The sequence below is a fragment of the Haliaeetus leucocephalus genome, unplaced genomic scaffold, assembly GCF_000737465.1.
Source record: "Haliaeetus leucocephalus isolate CR32 unplaced genomic scaffold, Haliaeetus_leucocephalus-4.0 Scaffold151, whole genome shotgun sequence".
In the NCBI taxonomy this organism is placed as follows: domain Eukaryota; kingdom Metazoa; phylum Chordata; class Aves; order Accipitriformes; family Accipitridae; genus Haliaeetus; species Haliaeetus leucocephalus.
The window spans coordinates 10,687,522-10,709,462 of NW_010972587.1; the positions used below are offsets into that span (position 1 = coordinate 10,687,522).

The 21,941-nt window shown below is 39.8% G+C and overlaps 1 protein-coding gene across 1 annotated transcript in view; it reads right to left on the reverse strand.

Annotated features, from left to right (window-relative positions):
• Positions 1-19,958, reverse strand: part of KITLG (KIT ligand) — a 72,292-nt gene extending 52,334 nt beyond the window's left edge. Inside the window, exon 1 of the mRNA XM_010561976.1 lies at positions 19,890-19,958. Coding sequence (XP_010560278.1) covers positions 19,890-19,958 — 69 coding nt within the window. The remainder of the gene's footprint in view (positions 1-19,889) is intronic.
• Positions 19,959-21,941: the final 1,983 nt, after the last annotated feature.

A 21,941-nucleotide genomic window follows, 5' to 3' on the forward strand; every position in this document is an offset into this window, starting at 1 on the left:
GGCGGCCGGCGCCGAGCACAGGGCCCTGGCGTGGGTCCCGTTCGCACACCACCCCCCCCGGCCGTGAGGGGCCCGAGGAGGGGGGGGGGATCCCTCCCTGCCGCCGGGTCCCGCCGCGGGGCAGCGGGCCGGGAGGGCTGGCGGAGCTGGGAGCGAGCGCCCGGTGTTCTTCAGAGCAGCGCCCGGGCAGAAGGCGGCTCCGGGTTTGCGATTGCCGTTTCGGTGCTGCTCTGCCTGTCCATCACCGGCGACACGAGGTGGGCACTGGGGTGAGCAGTTCAGCTGGGGCTCGGAAACTCCCTTTTACCTGCTCCAGCCAGAGAAAAGTTGTTGAGCAGTGCCTCCTAATGCTTGCGTCCAGTTGATCCTTGCAGGTCTTTTTGACATGCGATTGCAATTCGCATCCTGTGTCAGTAATGGGTTAGTGTTGGGTGTGGAAAAACGACACCTGGTTTTTGACTTGCGTGGAGTCCTGCTGGCGAATCCATCCTGGCAGTAGCGACAGAATTTGAGTCCTCTTCAGAGAAGGCGGCTGGCAGGTTAACACGGACTAAACGTCGAGCGTGCGTTAAATGGAAAGAAGAGCGGTTTATGGAACTAGCATTTCCTGAGACAGCAATCTTTGGTGGAAATTAAAAACCACACTAACACGGAGTAAAGAAAGAATAGTCTGCCCAAGTCAATGGTCATTTCCGAAGGGAGGTGGGATATGCTCAGAGTACACAGTAAGATATTACATTAGGAAAGCTTGCCTGGTTTTAACCTAGATTAAATGGTAAGTTTTCAAACGACTAGGTTTCTGCCAAAGTAAAGGTGAGCTGTTCAGGTATAGAAAAGATTTTGAACCCATCCCCAACTCCACTATGTATTTGGGTTTCAGTGTAGGGCAGATAGAATCTCTTTGAGCCTCTGCATCCAATCCAGAAAAACTGGCTGATAATTTTCTTTTACAGCATGATGCTGCTGATGAATCCATTACAGTTTTTTGCCTTTCTTGGTTATTACCCTGCTGAATTACCTCGGCGTTCTTGTGTTAGCTTTGTCAGACTGTTTTATATGCATATTGTAATAGTCTTTTCCTGTAAAAGGTTGTGATTCAAGCAACAGACAAGCAGTGAAAGCATGGAAGTCTGTAACAACAAAAAATATCAAGGACTGCACTCACTCAAAGGATATTTTGTATATCACCTAGCGGTGATCAACCAATACTGCTTCCACAGTCTAAGCATTTAGCAAATAGGGCCAGGAAATTAAAATGTTATGGCATATTTCCTCCTTAGAACAGATGACAGGTTTAGTCTCCTGGGGAGAAGCCCTGGAAAGTGTGAAAGAGCAGTCTGTCATAGCAGTTACCTACCTTATGGAAAACACTTCTGGTCTTTCTCCGCCTTGAGCTCTGTCACAGTCCACCGTTAGTCTTGACAGGAAAGCTTTAGTGGATGCCCTGCGTCCAGTTACCTTACTGATAGTCATGCAGAGAGGATAAGACTTTTGGGACTAATTAAGTTTCTTTACTGCCCTGGCATCATGCACCTTTTCTCTCTATGCCTGATCTGAGTTCTTGAACCTGTCCTTGTGTTTAACTAAGCCCAGCTATAGTGGAACAATGCCTTTTTCATCTCTTCCTTTACGCTGGCGATTTGCAAGTGTATTGCTGCTGACATTGACCTCATTATGGTTTGAGAATCTTTTATATGAAATTCAGAGTTTAATAGTTTAAACTCATTAATAACGTGTGTCCATAACCCGTAAGAAAGCATGTCTTTATTAGTCTTGCCCATTTCCAACATAGTACCAACTTTCGATTTACCAGTTGAGAACTCATTAGCCATGGACCGTTAGCACATTGAGTGGTAGGTTTCCAAAGCACCACTGCAAACTGCATTCAGTCTTTTATGGCCTACCTCATTTACATTTCTAAATGCTTGAGGGTGAACACAGGCTCCTGTCATAGTTCTGTGAAAACCTGTTTCTTCACAGGGAAGCTATGGAAAATAGTGTTGGTCATCCCAGCTCTTCACAGGATTTGGTTCCACCCACTCAGCAGGATTATCCTTCACTAGGAATACGGTTCTGCGTATATGGAAATAGCAACAATTGAAGCATAAATGATGCCTTTCCAGTCTAGTGTGAATGGAAGAGTCTCAGCATCTTCTGCAGGTGAGAAATGGCTGTTAAGTGCTGTTTATTCTGGAATTTTATGGAATATCTGCTGTGCTTTCTATAGCTCCAGCTGTGAGAAGAATGACCCCACTCAGTCTGTTGATAGCTTGACTGCTGGCTGGAATGGAATTCGGGAATATGCAGAATCAGATCCAGCCTCAGCCACTGAGGTTGCTGGGTTAAAAAGTGCTCTGCACCAGCCTGGAAAATTGAAAAATTTCTCCTATGAAACCATCTAAGCTGTGAAGGCAAACACCAGTACGTATTAGAAAGATAACACACTAATCCCATCTAATCTGTTACAGACTCTGAGCGTATGGAGGCCTTTGGGGACACAGAGTCTGTAGTGTTAGCTCAGTTAACTCCTCTCCCCCTGGTCTTTTTTAAGGACATAGAGTAATAGGTACAAGCTTTCTTAATCTACTTCAGGCACATAGAAATAAAAAATAAGAGTTAAAATTGAGGTATATAGAGCCAAGAAACTCAAAAGGTGCCCTCAAGCTTCTTTAGGTTTTATTTACAGAAGTACTTGATCATAGAGGAATGACTTCTCTACAGAACAGAAAAATGTTGCAAACTTGCAAGATCTACAGAAAATTATATTAATTACTTTGATGTAGAGGAAGTACACTGAGATAACTATCTCCTTAAGAGACCTTCCCTATCTTTCATACCACAAAATGTACTAGGTGTTATTCTGTGATTGAGAACTCATATATTCTAATCTCAGAGCACAACCACAACTGAGTATTAATACTTTAATATTGGATCAAAGTACATATTTTGAATTTCTAATTGAGCCTTCTTATGCTTAACAGTTACCAAAGTGACTGCTGGTTTCTTTTAAGCACAATACAGCCTTTGTGCTTTATACAAATGACAGGGAGAACTTTTGTGGTTATTCAATATTACTAATCAGCAAGTAAGTGACTTAATCAAGACTAAGGTCCATGGGGACACCTACACCACTATGGAGCCACTTTTATTTCACTGAGCATCATAAGAGCACAGGATTCTGGTGCAGTTTTTTCATTCACATGATCTGTCTCTAAAGATTAATTTTCAAAAAGCAGTTTGCATGTAACTGTTTGATTCTCCATAATATATTCGTACAGACTGGGATTTTAGGGATAATGATATTATTATATGGTAAAATCACAAACTGGCCAGTTCAATTCAGACCAGCTGGGGGTAAATGCAATATTCTGGGTGAATAGAGATATCTCCAAATTAAAAAAAAAATATATTTATTGAATTGAAATTCAATTATTTATTGAAATGACAGCATGAGTAGCTCAGTATCTCATTATGATGCTTCTTTAAAAAACACGTGCACTCTGAAAGCCATCTAGATACAGGAAAAAGAAGCAGCAAGCAGTGCAGCATAGGAGTGGATGCAGACTATTGGAAATGTGTTCAAGAAGTGCCAGTGAAGGAAGCTACAGTTATATGGTTGTGTGTGAGATTCGTTTGCCCAGAAAGAGCTATGGAGACAAGCAGGTAGACAAAGCTAGAGTGTAGTCTTTGTTTTCACTGGAAAGAAAGTGGGCTTTGTTCATCTGACCACCATCCTGGTCTGAAATACTGATGGAGAGAAGGAATGACAGATTTTTACTGAAAGCCTAGAACTTCTGTCTATTAGTGTCTTTGGTGGTTTACTTTGCAGTAAAATGACAGTTTTATTTCCATTAGGATTTTACAGCAGGATAATTAGCATGCAAAAGATACCCTGTTTTACTAAGAAAAGTTTCTGGCAAGGAAGACAAGCCCAAAATAGGAAGTTGCACTGATGCTGTTAAAACTCAATCAGAGCCTGTAAAAATATAGTTGTAGCTACTAAAAAGTAAATGCCCATTTCTTGATTTACATGAAAGCTTCTTTTTACTATTCTTTCAATATACTGCAGTTTTAAAGCAGTCCAAAATGAGCATCTGAAGATCTCACTGACATGAGGGAATTCTCAGCTAGAAAAAACTGGTACATGGAGAACATAACTTGGGAAAAACTGATGCTGCGGGAGTTCTGTGATCCCTGGCCATCACCCTTTGGCTTCTGATGGCCCTCTAGATGTTAATAGACATTAATAGAAGTGTGAAGCTCCTTGAAACTCTTGTAAAGTTTTGCATTCACTAAGGTTCCAAGAAGAATAGAGGACAACAGCAATTTGAAGATTTTTTTTTTGGTCTTAATTCATGGGGTTTTTTTTCACGTGTGTGCTAAGAAGGGTCTGCTTCATCTCAGATTGCACTCACAACCACTACATCTACTTTTGAGGAATTACGTGCATGATCTTGAAAGTTATTCAGTTGTCCAGATCAGGGAGACCTGCTGGAGTGCACTGTGATTACTCTGATGGCATGCCTCTGTTTCCTTCTATGGTGAGGGAGGTTGCAGGGATGAATGGTGCCCATCCAACTCTGTCTTGGCACTCAGTCAGAAAGAGACCAGAGCATATATTGGGACAGACAAATCGGCTGTTTTCCAAGCCTCGAGTTTGCATGTAATCATAGTACATCGTGCTGTGGTAGTTGCTAGTGGTTATGTTCAACAGTGTTCAGCATGGCTCAATTTACCAGAGTCCAAACACCACCTTCATCCTGTTTCTGAAATGATGGAATACCCAGCCCAAGAGGACAATTTACTCTTATTTGCAGAGGTTTCTGTACTGGGTTTGGTTGGAGGATTGGAGAGAAGTGCTAAATTCTGTTCAGCAGATGCAGTTAGTAGTCCTAACTATGAAGAATACTCTCTTCCTGAAGTCCACCAGCCATCTACTGTGGCATGCCTCCTGACATGTTGGGTGAAAAAAGAGCAGTCGTTTATCTTACAGATACTGATTTCTTCAAGATGCTGTAGTTGATACAACTTCTAGGGATGAAATTCTATCCCCACGTTTATACTAGGGAATGTTTCAGTATCCGCAGGCTTCCAGTCATGAAGGAACAGGGAGATTTGTCATTACTTCTTAAACAGGAATACCGGAGGCATTGGCATGACTACTCAAAAGTACTGGAGCTCATGCTTCCAAGGAGCATATTCATGGACAGTGTAAAACACACTGCCTACAGCATTACAAGGAATTATAGTTACTGTATTAAATAATCATATTTCCCCAACATTCATAGGATTTTTAACTTTCCTCACATTTTGCCCTGCTTTCCACTTTGGGAGAAAAAGAAGACAATTATATACTGCAGTCACCAAGCCAGGCAGTGTTGGAGGTAGGCAGACTCAAGCTGATACATCATCTTGGACATCTACAGTGCAACTAGATGTTTATTACAGGACAAGACAACCACTGCTTATTATGTCTAGAATTCAGTTGTTTGCCTGTCATGAGATCAGTTTGTGTAGCCTAATGCATTAATTATAGTTATGCAAGCTCAAAAAACCCCATGTTATTTTGCTTGTACAATTCTATTTCCAAGAAAAAAAAAACCAACATAATTTATCATTTTTACCATACTTAAGCAGCTCCTTGTTATATTCATATTTTGATTCCAGTAATTTAGAGGTGATACATGTGTGAGAAATAAATATCTCTGTTCCCAGATTTGTTGCCTACATCTCTCGATTTGCATTAGTCTATGTCATCCTGTTCACAGTAATTACAACCCTAGGGAGTTTCATGATAAAATGGGTTCATTTGAAAACAAAACGCTGTGTAAGTGGGATTGGATATAAATATTCACTGTTTACAGGGAAAGCTGAGACTATTCCTGTTCAATGGAAACTTGTGAATTTTTTTTTTTTTAATAGTGTATTTAGTCTGAAGAAAAAGAGAGGTACAGCATCAGGTACAATGACTTCAGAGCCGTATTATGTCATGCCTTTTCTCTTTGATGAAGTATGATTGTATTAGGAGTGTAGGAAGGACTATAACATAGAGAGGAGTAAAAGGACTTGCTAGGCTGAGCCCCCTGCCATCAAGAGAAACTGTATCATTCAGTCCTTTTGGAAGTTCATCTGTTTCCAGCAAAAAAAGAGCTAAGTTTCTTGCTCAGCTCCTCTATGGGAATGTTGTTTTAGAATTTGACTCACCTCATGGTTGGAAACCTTCTTGTAATTTGAAGCCTAATATGTTAATTGTTAATTTATACATGTTTGTTCTTGGGCCAAAGTTATCCTTTACCATAAATAGCTCTTTCCTTTCCCTACTGCTTTTTGATCCTCCTGCCCAACCTACTGGCAATGTGTACACTAATAAACAAAACAGAGACGAAGCATGGGCTCAAGTACTGGCATGCGATGGTCTCTGGAGTTTAAGTTTTAGTACTCACTTTGGCACAGTTTTTGTCCAGCCAACTGGTGTTCTCCAGGCCTGAGCTCAGCCAGAGGAAGAGTACAAGCCAGGACCTGTTTCCAGCAGGCAGTTCCCCCCTGTTCTGGGGAAGGAAGAGAGTTTTGCTGCATGGATGCAAACCATCCTCTGCCACTTACCCTGGGGCCAGAGAATGGGTCCAGGTCTAAAGCTGTGGTTTGGATTGCCTCTTTTAATACACGCACTAAAAATAGTATTTGCAAATTATATTGGGGGAAGAAAAAAAAGTTTGGTAAAACAGGTGTTCAGGAAATTCCCAACCGCAGCACCTGTGCAGTAAAAGTCAACCTTAATTCTGGAATTTCCTCCCTTTTGAAGTTTGGAAATGCAATCAAAGCATTCTATTAACATGAAAAAAGGGAGAATGCAGAAATGACCTCATGCCGAAGTATTCTTTCCTTGACTAGAAGGTCCTCTGCTGTTGGAGCTCACCGAAGGAGTGAGATCTCACTGTGCCAACAAGAGGTTATGGTGCACTCAGAAACTGTCTGTTCTTGTTATCCCTATGTATTACTGCAGGGAAACACTCAGCTAAAGCTTTTGAACAGCTGAAGAAAGGAAGATGGGGAGACCAGGCAGTGAGTCCAGACCTTTTGGAGGAGACCATGGATTTGCTTGGAAAAGGTATGGATTTGCCATGGAAAGGTAGAAAGTTAATGATTTTTCCCCATTTAAAAGGACTCGGTGTGACTAGGGTGGTTTTGGTGCAGCTGTAGAGAGAGGCCCTGTTCAGAACTGGAGACCCAGTTAGAATGATGAGAAATGTTTGAAATTAGTTTTGTGCAATAGTTTAAATCCCCCAAACTGGCCAGTTTACTATGTGTTTACTTGTGTAAGAAAATACAGTTAAACTATTTTGCTTTGATTTTCAGTTTCATTAAGATGGCAGTACTAATCCACCACAAGCCCTGAGCTCTGACAGGATAGATAATCAAGAAATGTGAAGATGAGATTTCCCCCACTTCCCAGTTTTGGAAATAATCCAAAATGGAGAGCTGTGACACATACATAAGATTGAGTCATTCCTCAGACCTGTTTCATGTGGGGTTAGCCACTACATTGCTCTTCTACTGAATGTGGAAAAAAGTGCCACCTGTATGGTGAAAGGATGATGTATTTTCCTGTTCTTTTTTCTTAAGATTTTGTAAACAGTAGCAATTTTCATTTAATATATTCAGTCTATGAAGTCATTCACTAATTTTAAAGAGTATTTATAAAAAGGAAATGTAGTTCAGTCTGCTTCCATTTATGAAGTAATTCAAAGTATTGTTTTTAGAAGGACAGATTGATGTGACAACTCTTTCCCCAGAGTTTCCAGCTCTGGAGGACTGTGCTTAATGACTTTCATTTTCTTTCTTTTTCTCTGCATCGTGCAATACTGTCTAACAGTCATCATCCTCAGCTGTTTCAGACGGGTGATTTGCCATATTTTCTCCCTTAGTCTTAGATTTAGTGAATGGTTATTTCAGAAAGCATTAGGAAAGTGAGTGAGAGAGAAAAAGAGAGAGAAAATGTAATGCAGATATTTTTGTTATCCATTTAATTTTAGTCTTACTGAAATTTTCTGAACTTATTCCTCAATTATGGTATTGCTGTCAATTTCACAAGCTAACTATGCATCTTGTAAAATATAAGTACTTTTTTATTTTAAACAAACTGCCTTTCAATATCATTTAATTACCTTGTGTTCTTTATTTACTGTAGAATTTACAAAAGAGCACTTAGTATATTTTTGGTGCTTCGTTATTTGTTACATATCTACCACATATCTGCTTATGTTTTCTCTAGGCTAATAATTTAACCTTTTTAGTGCCTTTTTATAGGAAAATCATACCATGACTCTCTATCTTTTATCATCACTTACTCTGTTAAAAAGAGGCTGAAAGAAGGTGTGTTTCTTCTGATGGACAGGAGCCGAGCTTATGTAGTGATACGGACAGCACGCTTCAGGCCAGTACTGGAAATGATGTGCTTAAATCTGACAGGAGCCAGCTGCAAAAAAATTGCCATCAACAAATTCTGCTGCCCCTAATGGCAGCGTTTCCCCAGGAGCTTTGGCTCGCTGTGCTTGAATGGCCCTTCTGCCTCCTCTCTTCAACTGAGCCCCAGCCGTCCCCCCTTCCCTGTATGTCCGTTTGTCTGTAGAGGAGGAGGAGGAGTGTATCCTTGCCAACTTCTTGCCTCCTGGCCCTGGCCCCGAAATTGGTTGCTGTTCCCTTGGCAGTGCGTGATCGTGGAGCTCTACAGCTGTACTCTGCAGTTAGTGACAAACAGACAGCTTCGAGCTGCCTGCTTCATCTTTTCTAACACATTTACTTTCTCAACACATTCGTTTCCTTTGTAAAATGAAATATTAAATCCAGTTCTAAAAGGCAGAAATCACAAATGTGGAAACCAGTGGTTTTCTTTAGTGCTTGAAATAAGAGTTTTTCAGTGAAAAGAAGCTTTGTGAATGAAATAAAGCAAAATCAGCTGTGCTTTTTAATATTTCAGAGACATTCGTAGCTGTGGAAAAGGTAGATGTGGTAGTTGGTCCATCATATACCCTGCAGCAGTAGAGAAGTGTCGAGGCATGAGGCCCTCCTAAGGTCTCACCTTTAATAATGGATGAAAAGTTCTGTTAACCCTGGCTTAAGAAAAGGTTTGAACACCAGTAAAGAAGGCTTATTTTGCAGAATGGAGAGTCTGTTTTGTGGAAAACGATAAGAAGATCTTGGTTTGCTTGGTCTGATAGGCCAAAGGCAAAGACATACTTTTCTGTGGAGGTCAAGGAAATAAAGAGGTAAAGCAAGAACAATAAGGTAATAATATTCACACAAGGCTGTGTAGATAGAAACTGGCCAATAGCTAGCTTAACCTAGAAACAAGCAAACCACACAGGACTGAGTTTAGTCAGTGTATGAAGGGGATGATACGTTGTGCTTGTAGGAGAGCATAGCAGGGGACAGGAGCTGGAGACCAAAGCTGCCTCTTGCTGTCCTGTCAGAAGGGGGATAGTAATCCTTAGTGCATGAAATTCTTTAATCTCTGGTTTTCCCAACAAATTAATATCCAAGTATGCCCCTATAGACAGGTATGTGATGCCTCTCTGCAATGATGAGAAACATTTCCCTCTCAAGCATTGTCACCGATGTCCTTTATAATCTCCTGTTTGTTCTTTCAGCATTAGAACCGCCTGGCGTGATTTTTATGTGGGATGTAGTGGGTGATACAAAGGAGATGAGGACAAAGTGAGTTTTCCCTAGCCTGCACAAGGTAGTGGCACATCTCTTCATTACTGTAAGGATCAGTAGGTGTAGTAAGTTCTTCATAAGTCATATGTTACCATGTTGTGAATCAGGAAAAAGACTTCATTACATAGTAATAGTAAGCTACAAATGGAAATATTATGTTGGAAGGAGTTGGGAATATCCTAAACTTGTCTTTTTACAAGACAATAATGCCAAAAAGAAGTGATCTTTCAAAACATGTATGAATGTGTCCATACATTTATAATAAGAGGGATTGATCCTCTGCTAGTGCTGTGATGTAAACTAGATCCTCAGCAGTCTAAACCCCTTCTCTCTGTGCTTTCCTTTTGTCTAGGGGAGATATGACGGGTGTCAGGCTTTGGATGTTTCAGGCATGTTCAGATATCCTCAAGGAGGCCTGCCTAATTCAATGCCCTGAGAGGGTGGAAGGGTGCTAGAAACAGAAGAACTAAAAATGGTCTTGGAAACTGATTCTCTTTCTCACCCCTGCAGGAAATGTTATGGGACAGATTTAGTAATGGGTCTCACCTCTGTTCATTTTTACAAAAACTGCACTAACTGTTGGCCAAAGCATGGGATTAAAAAAAACTGCACTCAATTTTAAGAAATCTGTTTTCACAATTGCCAGTTTTCCTGGGGTGAGTTGAGTGGTGAAAAAAGGCTGCAAAACTAAATGGGTTAAAGCAAAATATATTCATCCTATTGAAAAATTCCTTTAGCCAACTGAAGTTTTTATTTCAAGCAGTTTAGGCTCCATATTGGATTTTCTTGTATGTAAACTAATGGCAAATCCCTTCATATTCTTCATCTTTTCCCATTTGCTTTTTAAGAGAAATCTAAATGTTCAGAGATAAAATATTATATATTCTATTTGCTGTATGTGTGTCCATGTATTTATTTCTAATTGCTATTTCTGCGGGTGACACAATAATAAATTAGGTCTTTGGCCAGCTATTCCAACAATTTCATTTTACTCAGTGGAAATATTCTTGATTTATATACATAGTCACATGATCAGAATTTGACCTTCTGTTTAGTTTTTTGCTATGCTGTATGTACAATAACAATATAATGAACTTGTGCCATTTCAGTGGCTGCAGTGACATTAACAAATGGTCCTGGAACACAGCAAAGATTCCTCAGCAAGATAAGATACTATATATTTAACTACTAGAGCACTGCAAGTGACGATGACGCGGTTTGATTTTTAAACAGAATAGCTGCATTAATCCAATCTCCATTGAATGCACAAAGGAAGAATTAATGGTAATTAGGAAGAGACAAATGACAGCATTCACTTCTGGAATTCTGGGCCCACGTAAGTGTCCAGTAACCACTTTAGGTCTTTAGGTTTCTTACTTGGCAGAAAAGGAATTATATACAAGGGGAACTTGCGTACTGGAAGGAGGCTCCACTCTGTCTCCAGACATAGACAATATCTACAGGATGAGTGGAAACAGGTTTATAATAATTATACAGGGAGCTGGAAACAGCCTGGTTGCCTAATATGTTCCATTTTCATTTTACATTTTTCTTGTATCTGTGTTAAATGCTCTAGTATCTCCTCTAAGGCTGCTACAAATCAACAATTTAGCCCAGAAAAAACATGTTTTCCTTTGTCTCATGAAAGTCTCTTTGAGTTTGTCTAAATTAGAAACTGCAAAAAATGCAGTTTCTTTGCTGGGACTTGTATTCCCCAGGAAAACCTTAGCAATCTGCTAAAATACTAGCTGGACATGAACAACCTGAGAGTGAATCTGTTCTGCTCTGTAGAGGTACATGCAGAACTGCAAGTTCCCTAAAGCTTTTGGTGCCATGATAGTAGAAGTGGAAGGTGAAGGAGAAAGATGGGTATATTGTTTCTGCTTTCCAGACTCAGCAAAGTGCAAGCTTCTAATGATGGGAAAGAAAAAGAAACAGGATGGACTTGGCTTTCTGGTATGGTGGTGGTGGTGGCTCATTTTCCCCTGCGGAATAGAAGCCGGCCTTGGCTGCTAGCTATTCAGATGAGACTGGCAGCTCAAGCTCAGGTCTTCTTGTATGCTGAAGAATTGAGTTTAGGGCTTTTCCCTGGACATGTCACTTAATTTAAAATCAGAATATTCTCCATCCCCTCCCCCTTTTTGAAAAAGATAGGAAATTCTCTATAGAAAGTGTGACCATTAGACTGTACTGTATGAATGTTCCAGAATTTAACAAATGGTAAATATACTGTGTGTGTTGAAACCACACTTACATGTCTTTGATGAATTAATTGTACTGAATGTCTAATTCTATGTCCATCTACTGTTTTTCCTTTCATTTAATGTGTGGGACAGATGCATAAAGAGATAAAATGTCCTGACTATTCAATGCACAACTAAACATTAATTTGTAATTTCCTCAGATTCTTAGTCCTTGCTTTTGCATCCTAAACATATTTTAATAAAAGCAGCATAGCATTGGCTTTTGTATTTCATAGGCTGAAAAATGCATGCCAGAACAGCTGTAATCTCTGCATATGGTTTGAAAAGATAACTCAAGCTTTGTAATTCTGGAGGTTCCTTATATAGTGACAATTTGTATTACTAGTGTTTTTTTGAGTGAGCAGAGATAATAAAGATGCTTCGTCCAGAACATAGTTTCCCTTCCTGTGTGTGTATTTATAATATTTAATCCGGTCTTTAAGTATGTATCACTCACTACAAACAAAAAAGTTAAAGTATGTTAATTATCACACAGATTTATTAGTGGTTTTGAACAGAGTAAAAACAGAGGAGAAGAGGAAAATAGTCACCTTAGAACAGGAATCCCCAGGAAGCAAAGCCAAACCCAATCATTTTCCAAATTTTGAAAGAAGCAGCATTTTTACCACATTGGGTGTGAAAGAACAGAATACGATAACATAAATGCACCAAAAGGAATTAATTGCCTTGTGTGTCAAATACAGTTTGAAATGCCTCCTGTGCACGGAAAGAGTGCTCTTTTGCAAAAGGTCATTAAACCAATGCATTTTAAGTCTTGCTTGTATGTTGATATTTGTATCTTTGGTTTTGAATCCTATACTTTGATCCTGGTGTAGAAATTATTTGAATTTTTAAAACGCAAAATAATAAAAAAGTGACATTTTAAAGACTTCTATTAAGGGCTTACATTCAGGTGGCCTAAATTCCAGTACCCAGCCTCATGCTTATCTCAGAGTGCTTATCTACTAGGAAAGATTCATTACATGTGGAGTATAGACCAGCTTAATGTTTGGCCCTGCTTGCTGTTAAACTTGGAATTAGAAACCTCTCAGACAGCCAGGAATGGGGTATGGGAATTTGTCCCTACACTTTTCAACTTGTATTCATTGGGAATAATCCTTATGTAACTATTCTGTTACTATTCAGCTTCTGTTAGGAGTAATCACATAATCACATTATTGTGTTAGATCCTTGAATTGTGATAACAAGTCAGTTCTGGTATAGAAGTAAGTTAAAAACTTACTACAACCTAGCTATTATTTACATGCACTGAAATAGGAAAGTAAAAGTGAAGGAAAACATGTTTCTTGTGACTTAAGCCTAGAATACCAGGCCTTCTGAGAAGGATTGTGTCTTTTCAGGAATTCACTCGGAAAAATAATCACCTGAACATACCAGTTGTCGTACTTAGAAAATAAAGTGTTCTCACATTAATATGCTCTTTAAACTGTGCGGTGATTACAGACAGCATGGGAACGGAGAAGAAAAGGCAGATTCAGAAATCCTTCTCCTAGATCTGCAAACGTCTTCTTGTGAAGCACTGGGAAAATGTTTAAGAGCCTGATTTTAATAGCAAAATTTTATAATAAGGAGCTACTTATTTTGTTCATACTAAGTCTTTCAAGATGCTTTATTCATGAGGAATTTTAGGTTAAATAATACCTACTGAAATTACTTAAAAAGATATTCAGTTAAGGACTAAAAAGAAGCCTAAGTATTTGGTGCTGTTCCCATTGAAAATTTACTTCCTTGACTTCCATGGAAGAAGGATTAGATTGATAATAACGATTTTGTTTCCTGTAGTGATCAGGTATGTCATTGATTTAATTGGCCTTTGGATCAGGTCTCAAACAGCTTTCAGATCTGCACTAGCTGCAGATCTGAAGGAGAGCTCTGGAATACCACTCTGCTCTTTTTTCGTCATTATGGCAAGAATCAGCAAAAAGACATTTCAGAGGTGAATTATAACTCTTTTTAAAAGCTGACAAAATTCCTCTCTGATATCCCAAGAGAAACACTTTGTACACGTTACGATGAAAACAGTGTAATTAGTGTCATAATTTAAAGTCAGCTTTAGGAAACTCCTGATTCAGTTCTGGAGAACTCCAAGCTGCTGCTTCTGTCCAAGGGACACCAACGGGGCTTCGAAAGTCCTTTGAGAGAACTGTTGTGTCAGACGCACACGTAATTCTTTTCTAATGATTGTTAAATCAGGGCGCTTTTTGGAATTAACGGAATGGCATCCTCCAGCTATGGTGCTTTTTTTTTTTTTGCCTCCATAGAGGGCTCCTACCCAGATGCATGCACAGCCTGGTTTTCTATTGCAAATCTAAAGAACCAGTATACCTGTCATCGTAAGAACTGGACTTTAACTGCCTGTTTTCATTGTCTTGATTTACGGTACTTACAAGTTCATTCCCCCTGGCAGAGACTCAGACAGGGAAATCTGCATCTCCTCTCTCAGGATGTATTTCTTTAAAAATACTGTAATCCTTTTTTCCTGGAATTTTACAAAACAGCAGCCAGAACCTCAGCCAGTGTAAACTGGCCTCCTATATTGACCATGACAGAGCTCTGCTAATTTAGATTAGCTGATTATCTGGCCTATGGTTTTTAACTTTCAAAAATGCAGAAGGCTTTTTCAGGGAACAAAAGAGCTCTGCTTGACCTTTAAAATTACTTACACACAAGGGAGACAAGAAATGCCTGTGTTTGTTCTTAATCCCTTAGTGCTTTAAAATTTAAACAAGTGCTTTAAAAATAGTTTAGGCCAATGTTAAGCACTTTGATGGGACTAACAACATTCTCACTTTTTTCTTTTTTTTCTGAAACCTTCTCCAATTTAATTTTGGCCAAGGTTAGACCTGTAAGTAAGTACTAAGCTAACTTTGCACTGGGGAATAGAGGAAGTTAAATACTGAGAGGCATTTTGGTGTTTGCCTTATTACTGTCTAAATAAGGCTGTGAGTGAAAGAAACATTACGGCAGTTGACCTGGAAAAAGATTCACAGATAAATTGTAGGTTTATCTAATCGTTGTACTCAACCTGAGACGCAAAACTGCTCTACAACCGTGCTGTCTTTCCCTCCCCTAGCTTTCATTCCACCAAGTCTTCCAGTTACAATCATTTTATCACACAGCTGGCCTTTAGCACCCGCCTGTCTTCCTTGACGGTGACAGTGATATGCATCCGACAATTTTTATTGCCCGTTAACACAAATTGAGTTGCGCGACTTGGAGATTTGGGGCTTTCACTTCATTACCTTGTACAGCATTTAAAGCATCCACCCGGTTTCCAAGTCAACCCTGCTTGGCCAGGATCAGCCGCACCTCGCATTAATTCTGCCTATGCCTTTTTTCCACAGCACAGGCAGTTCTCTGCAGGGTGACTTCTGCAGTCCAAGAAGCATGGAATTATATCACACAGAACGTTAAGGAGAACAGGTAACGCGCTTCCAGTTGTTTTAGGGGTAGGTGCCTGGAGCTAACAGCTAATAGTGGGGAGCTCCGGCAATGGGAGGAGGAATGGGAGACACGGCAAGGCAGGCGATTCCTGGCCATAAGCCCCCTCCTCTCCTCCCCTGCAGGTGGCTGTGCTGCAGCCACACCAGCCCTCTCGGCAGGGCTTTACCTTCACCCTCCAGGAGGGTGGTGTCAATGGAGTATGTCCAGTTCTCATAGGAAGGCAAATTTTGCTGCTCTGAGGATGAAGGTAGAATTCGGTTTTGCTTGCACAACTGAAGTTTTGAACTAGGTTTTCACCAACAGAAATTATACTGTGTGCAGTCAGGTGAAAAGACCATTGACGCTCCTGTATTGGATATAGGCTTCATGTGCACGAATGTGTTGATTCAGTGCAGTAGTTTTGTTTTGAAACTCTTACTCATCCCCACTTAAGGCACCTTGGCTTGGTTTCTAGAGCAAGTTTTGTGCACGCATACTGCTTTCCATCTGTGTGAAATTAAACAAGAAGCTTTTCTCCAGGAACTTACAGATGTGCTCTAGCCCTTAGGGGTGGTCCAAACCACGGACCTGTCCTTGGAGCAGCTGTGAATCATGTCCGTGATGGGGATGTTCAGTTCAAGGCATCAGAGCAGATCTAGTCTGGAGGACAAGCCGTGGAACATACATAAGGTGGATGTAGGGGCATCAGCAGCTTCAGTCTGCCAATCTCCTTTCGTTTGCTGAATTACGTGATAGCATAGATGTAGCCTTAGCTGCCCGATGAGAGATTTATAGGCTCTTAAGACTTTCCATGGAACTAGCCCACAGCTAGAAAGAGGAAAGTGTAAATAGTCTGTGGTAGATGATGTCTATGGGAACACCTAGAGGCTTATATTTTATAGAGTTGTTTGGTGGGAATGCGTGCTTCGTGCCATCATTTCCTGGGAAGCAAAAAGCACTCCACAAAACAGATGCATTTTTAGACACTCTTGCTTCATTGCACAATTGGAGCTCTAACTTTGATCAGTTCTTGAGCTTGCCAGTGGGCATAAAAAGCTCAGAGGTATAGACCTTATGTACCCTTTGGATCTTGTTTATTGGTTGAGCTCAAAGTGATGAAACTGAAGAAATCCATGTCGCAGAATATAAAAGACATTAAGTTCTAAGACAGTATCTTTATTGACTGGATAATTAAGCTCTGCTGCTCGGTTCCTGAACAGCTCTGGTGCTGCACTCCTGAATAGTTATATGAATAATGTCATTTATCTATTCTTATCTAGAAAGTTATTATATTTAATGTTATACAAATGTATTAAACATATGCTGAACAAACAGAATTTTTTGCTTACATTATTTCTGTTATAACGTAATTCTGTTTAAAAATTCTGATATCATAGCCCATATAAGACCAAAAAAATCCTAACTCCAAAACCAAAAACCCAGATAGGGAAAGAATAAACTTATTCTTACTTTTTAACTTTTTTTTGGTGTTTGTTTTGATTTTCTGTTGTATCTAGTGAATGAATTCCAGATGTTTTCATAGTCTTCCCACTTATTTCTCATACTATGCTATGTATTTAATTAGGCAATGTTTGCTGTGTTTGAAAGTTTTTCTCCTTTTGGATCTGTTTTTTGATTATATGATAGATATCATATGATTATATAAATAGATATCATAGTACATATTAAATATTACATATTATAGGTTGTATATGTTATACATTATATATTTTATATTTATTTTATATAGATAATGTTTTATATAATTTTCATCATTACAGTCTGCACACAGATGAGAAGGGAATCACATACTGTAATGTCATGTATCACATACAGCATAAAATTTCAACCTGTCACATGACTATAGCCCAGCAAATTCTGTTTCGTCTAAATGGATCCGTTCAATAACAACTTCATAGTGATTTGAAAATCAGAGAATCACAAGCCTTTTGTAATCTATTTCAGTAGAAAAATCACACTGTGTCCCCAGAACAGTCAATCATTTGGGGAAAAGAGATTTTGCTCTTGCATGTTCTTCATAGTGTTTGACTTGGCATCCTGCGTTTTTTGTAAAATGAACAAGAGAACATGAATGCTATCTACAAACACTCACTGGAAGTGAGAGAGATATATTCCAATGCATTATTGCTTTGCCTGTTTGAACCTTAATTGTGCAGATTTATCCCAAGTAATGTAATTTTTGAATTTATGAAGAAGCTGATCAATTTAGTAGTAACATTCCCCATCACTTGACCACTCAGTGCAAGCATGAGCCTCAGTATAAATTCCTTATGGATAAGGCTTTGTTTTTAGCTCATGGTGAATACTTTCCCTTCCCTATTTGAAGGGAAGCACTCTTTGATGTTGGTGACATGCATACATTAGTAAGAGTGGTACCAGTATCTCCCAGAACTGGATACGCAGTCATGAGGGCCACATTAAGAAGGTGGGTGAACCTGCTGGAGTCTTACTTGTTGCACATTTTCATTCTCAATAGAGTTCTAGCTGAGAGCTAAGACAACTTTTTAAATTTTTAAACTATCACTAGACTATTAGAAAGACTGCAGAGAAATTATATTATAGAAAAGGTACTGTAGAGCTTTACTTCAAAAAACTAAATGGAATAGCTTAATACTTGATTTTCTTTTATGTAGAATTGTTTTTTACATGAACTTAGATTTGATAGATTTCGTAAAAGCCTCATGTTTTTAAAAAAGCATTGAAGCAGGATAATTACTCATAATTAGCATAGAGAAAAAGGAGAAATAGCTACAAACTTAGGACATAAATGTTGACCTAAGTTTTTGACAAAGCACTGATTCCTGCATTTTTAAATGTCATTAAAGGGCTTATAAAGGGCAAGGAGTAAGAGTGCTGTGTTTGCTGACAAGACCAGAAGCCTTTCTTTTCCTAAACAAGTGTATACGGTACTGCTGTTTACAGTACTGCATATTTTATATTTAAGTGAGACCTATAAGGCAGAATTTATGGAATATGTTAAGATTTTGCACTCTGAAACATTTTAATAGCTAGTTTCATACATATGAAGGAGGTATTCAAGATTTCAGAAAACACTCAACTTCTGTAAAACAAATGTGAATGAAAGATTTGTATGTGTCCATGAAGTGAGCCACAGATCACTGAATCATATTCATGGATATGACTATCAGTCTACAAAAAAAGCCCCCTAATTAATAGCACTGCAGATACAAACAAAATTGGATTTTCATTGAGTCATTCCTGTATTGGTAACTCTGGATGCAGTACTTCTGAGTAACTCTGTTGCGTTGCCTTCCCATAGAAGCCATATATGTGTACAGAAATGTCTACTTTCTGCTGTGATGTGACAGTACATATGTTCAAGATGTCAGTGCGAATCACATTATCACCCCTATCACAGAGTACCCAAGCTATGCTGTTGTCATTCCTGGTGCTCCAGCCTTCAGCCAGGAGAGGTCCAAAAGGCTCGTCAGTCAGTGCAATAATTTCTGTGACAAACGTATCCTTCTAGGCACTCACCAGCCCCGGCTACTTTGAGCAGTGACTATTTGTCGAGGTTTAACCCCGGCCGGCAACTCAGCCCCACGCAGCCGCTCGCTAACTCCCCCCACAGAGGGATGGGGGAGAGAATCGGAAGGGTAAAAGTGAGAAAACTCGTGGGTTGAGATAAAGGCAGTTGAATAGGGAAAGCAAAAACCATGCGCAGAAGAAAAGCAAAGCAAGGAATCCATCCGTCCCTTCCCACGGGCAGGCGGGCGTTCAGCCATCTCCAGGACAGCAGGGCTCCAGCACGCAAAGAGGCCACTTGGGCAGACAAACGCCATCACTCCCAACGTCCCCCCTTCCTTCGTCTTCCCCCATGACGTCCCATGGGCTGGAACATCCCTGGGGTCAGCTGGGGTCAGCTGTCCCGGCTCTGTCCCCTCCCGACTCCTCGTGCCCCCCTCGCTGGTGGGGGGAGAAGCAGAAAAGCCCTCGGCTCTGTGTGAGCACGGCTCAGCAATAATGAAAACATCCCTGGGTTATCAGCGCTGCTTCCAGCACAAAGCCAAAACACAGCCCCATACCAGCTACTGTGGAGAAAATTAGCTCTACCCCAGACGAAACCAGCACACTATTCAAGAGAACCCAAGCCAGATTATTTAATTTACTGTGCCTTATAGCCGTCAAGTCTGACTGGATTCTCCTTCTGCACAAAATGGCAGAAATCCTGAAATGGCAGAAAAAATGTCATATCCTTAATATAGCCCAGGCCTGCAGTTTCTACACAGCTCCTGAGTATTTGTCCATCCCAGCTCTTATTCTGCACAGCCAAATTTCTGTAGAATTGGGAGTTATGGGATTCAGACCTGGACAGTCCTCTGTTGGCCTTCCCTTGATGCCACGCTGCTTTGTCTTTTAGCACTCCTGCTAACTCCTCTCTGTTCTCATCCAGCTCTCTTCACTTGCTACTTCTAAATGTCTTAACAATATCACTTGATTTACCCTGTGCACTTCTGTTCCTTTATACCGATTCTTTCTGATGTGCCTTTTGTCGAGTTCCACCTCTTGCATGATTCGTTTCTGCTTCAGTTGTGCCTAATGAAGCAAAAGCCATTCCTCCTCTCTTCTTTGTGTCTCAGACTACTTGTGTGTTTGATAAGATTTCTTTCAGTAAGTTCTCGCTTTCCTACTTTTCTTTTCCCTTCCTGTACCTTCCCAGGAGATCAAAACCACACGTTCCTGAATTGGATTTTATAACATCTGTTTTATTGTCATTATTCTCTTGCTTTCACTCCTTCCCTTCCCTGCTCTTTTTAGAGTGGTACTGCAGTATTTCTGATCAGTTGCATACAAATGATTGTCCGTTTTCCTCTTCTCAACTGCTTCCTCTATCTGTTAGAGTCTTCTAAATCAGTAGCCCCCTAATAATTCCCTCTACCTCTAAGATAAAACAGTGAGCCTGAGTATATTGCAATATCTTATGGAGAGTCTGGGGAAAAAAACTTCTTTCAAATGGACGTAGCCATAGTAGTCTCATGTCCTGACAATATACATATTCTTTTTTCACTTTTACTTTCATTTGTGGACAGTCTTCCATTGAGCTTCTCAGCTCTTCCTGTATATCAGGTAATATATTTTATACATCTAGTATGTTGTACATCTATTACAACATATAGCAGTCTTAATTTACAGTAGAGTGCCTTCTCCCATTTTTCCTTGCTTGTTCTTCCTGAACGTCACATTTTTGGCAGCAATATGTCAGTCCTGTGACTGGCTTTTAAATTGCCAATTAAACCGCTATCTTCATTATTTACCAAAAATGGATAAACATTCAGTTTGTCCATGAGTTTCTCTCTGATACTGATTTTCTCTTAGATGACTCAAATATTGCATTCGAATCTATATTATTTGTGAGTACTTGAATATTTTTTTCTTTTTGAAAGCATGAAGGTAAAACTCAGAAAGCCAGTTTTATTTCTTGAAGCTGCAAGTGACACTTGGTGTCATTCAGCTTGCAGAGATGGTGAATTGCTACTGAGCTTGAGCTTGACCTTGAGTTTCTAACAGTGTTCTAATGCATACATGTGTATAGGATGAGAATTGGTATACTGGATTGAACCAAAGCCCAGCTAGCCTGGCAGCCTGTCTCCAGCAGTGCCGAAACTTAATGAATCATAGAATTACAACATCGTTCAGGTTGGAGGGAACATCAGAAGATCTTTAGTCTAACCTCCATCTTCTCAGTAGCCTCTTCTTAGGTTTTGGAAGACAACTATTAGGTCCGTCCTATGTCTTCTCTTCTCCAGGACAACAAATACAGAAGTAGAGACAACCTATAGTATTGCTTCCCCAGAATCCTCTCCTGACTTCCAAGAATTTGTGGGTCAGTGCCTAAATTTCTGTGTCAGGGATGATAATAATTTTAATAGCCTTTGATCATCTTGTCTTTCATTAACTCTTTGAAAATTTTGTGGCAAAAAGCTTCATAGCTCAGCTATGTTACCTTGTTGTTTTGAGCAGCCAATCACTAGTTTTATGTGATGAATCCTACTTCTTCTTATTTGAAGAAAGAGGGTACAGTCTATTCAGTGGCATAATGATGCTCTCTGTTTTCTTCTTAATACTTTCAACATTGTTTTTCTGATAGTTACTGAATACTGAGCACAGAAACATCTACTGTAATCCTCGAACTCATCCCTGTGGGGTATAGGTCCATTAACATTTTTGTTTTCTCTTGTGCAGCACTTTACATTTATCTTCACTGAATCATACCTGCCATTTTAACATCCAGTCACTACCTCTCATGCTTTCCTTCTATGCGTCATAGCTGATGCTTATCTTTACTATCCTTGAATAATGTAATAGTCACAGGAAGCACTGTCACCTTGCTATTTTCTGAAATTTTGAGCAGCACAGTCCCAGCATGCAAACATGTAGACCTTCTTCCAGGGATCAAATTAATCCTACCTGGTGTTTCCTATCTTTATCCTGTCTTTATTTCATGAGCAAATGTTTGCTCTTAGTCTAAGTCCCCACAAAAGCTTTTGATGAAAC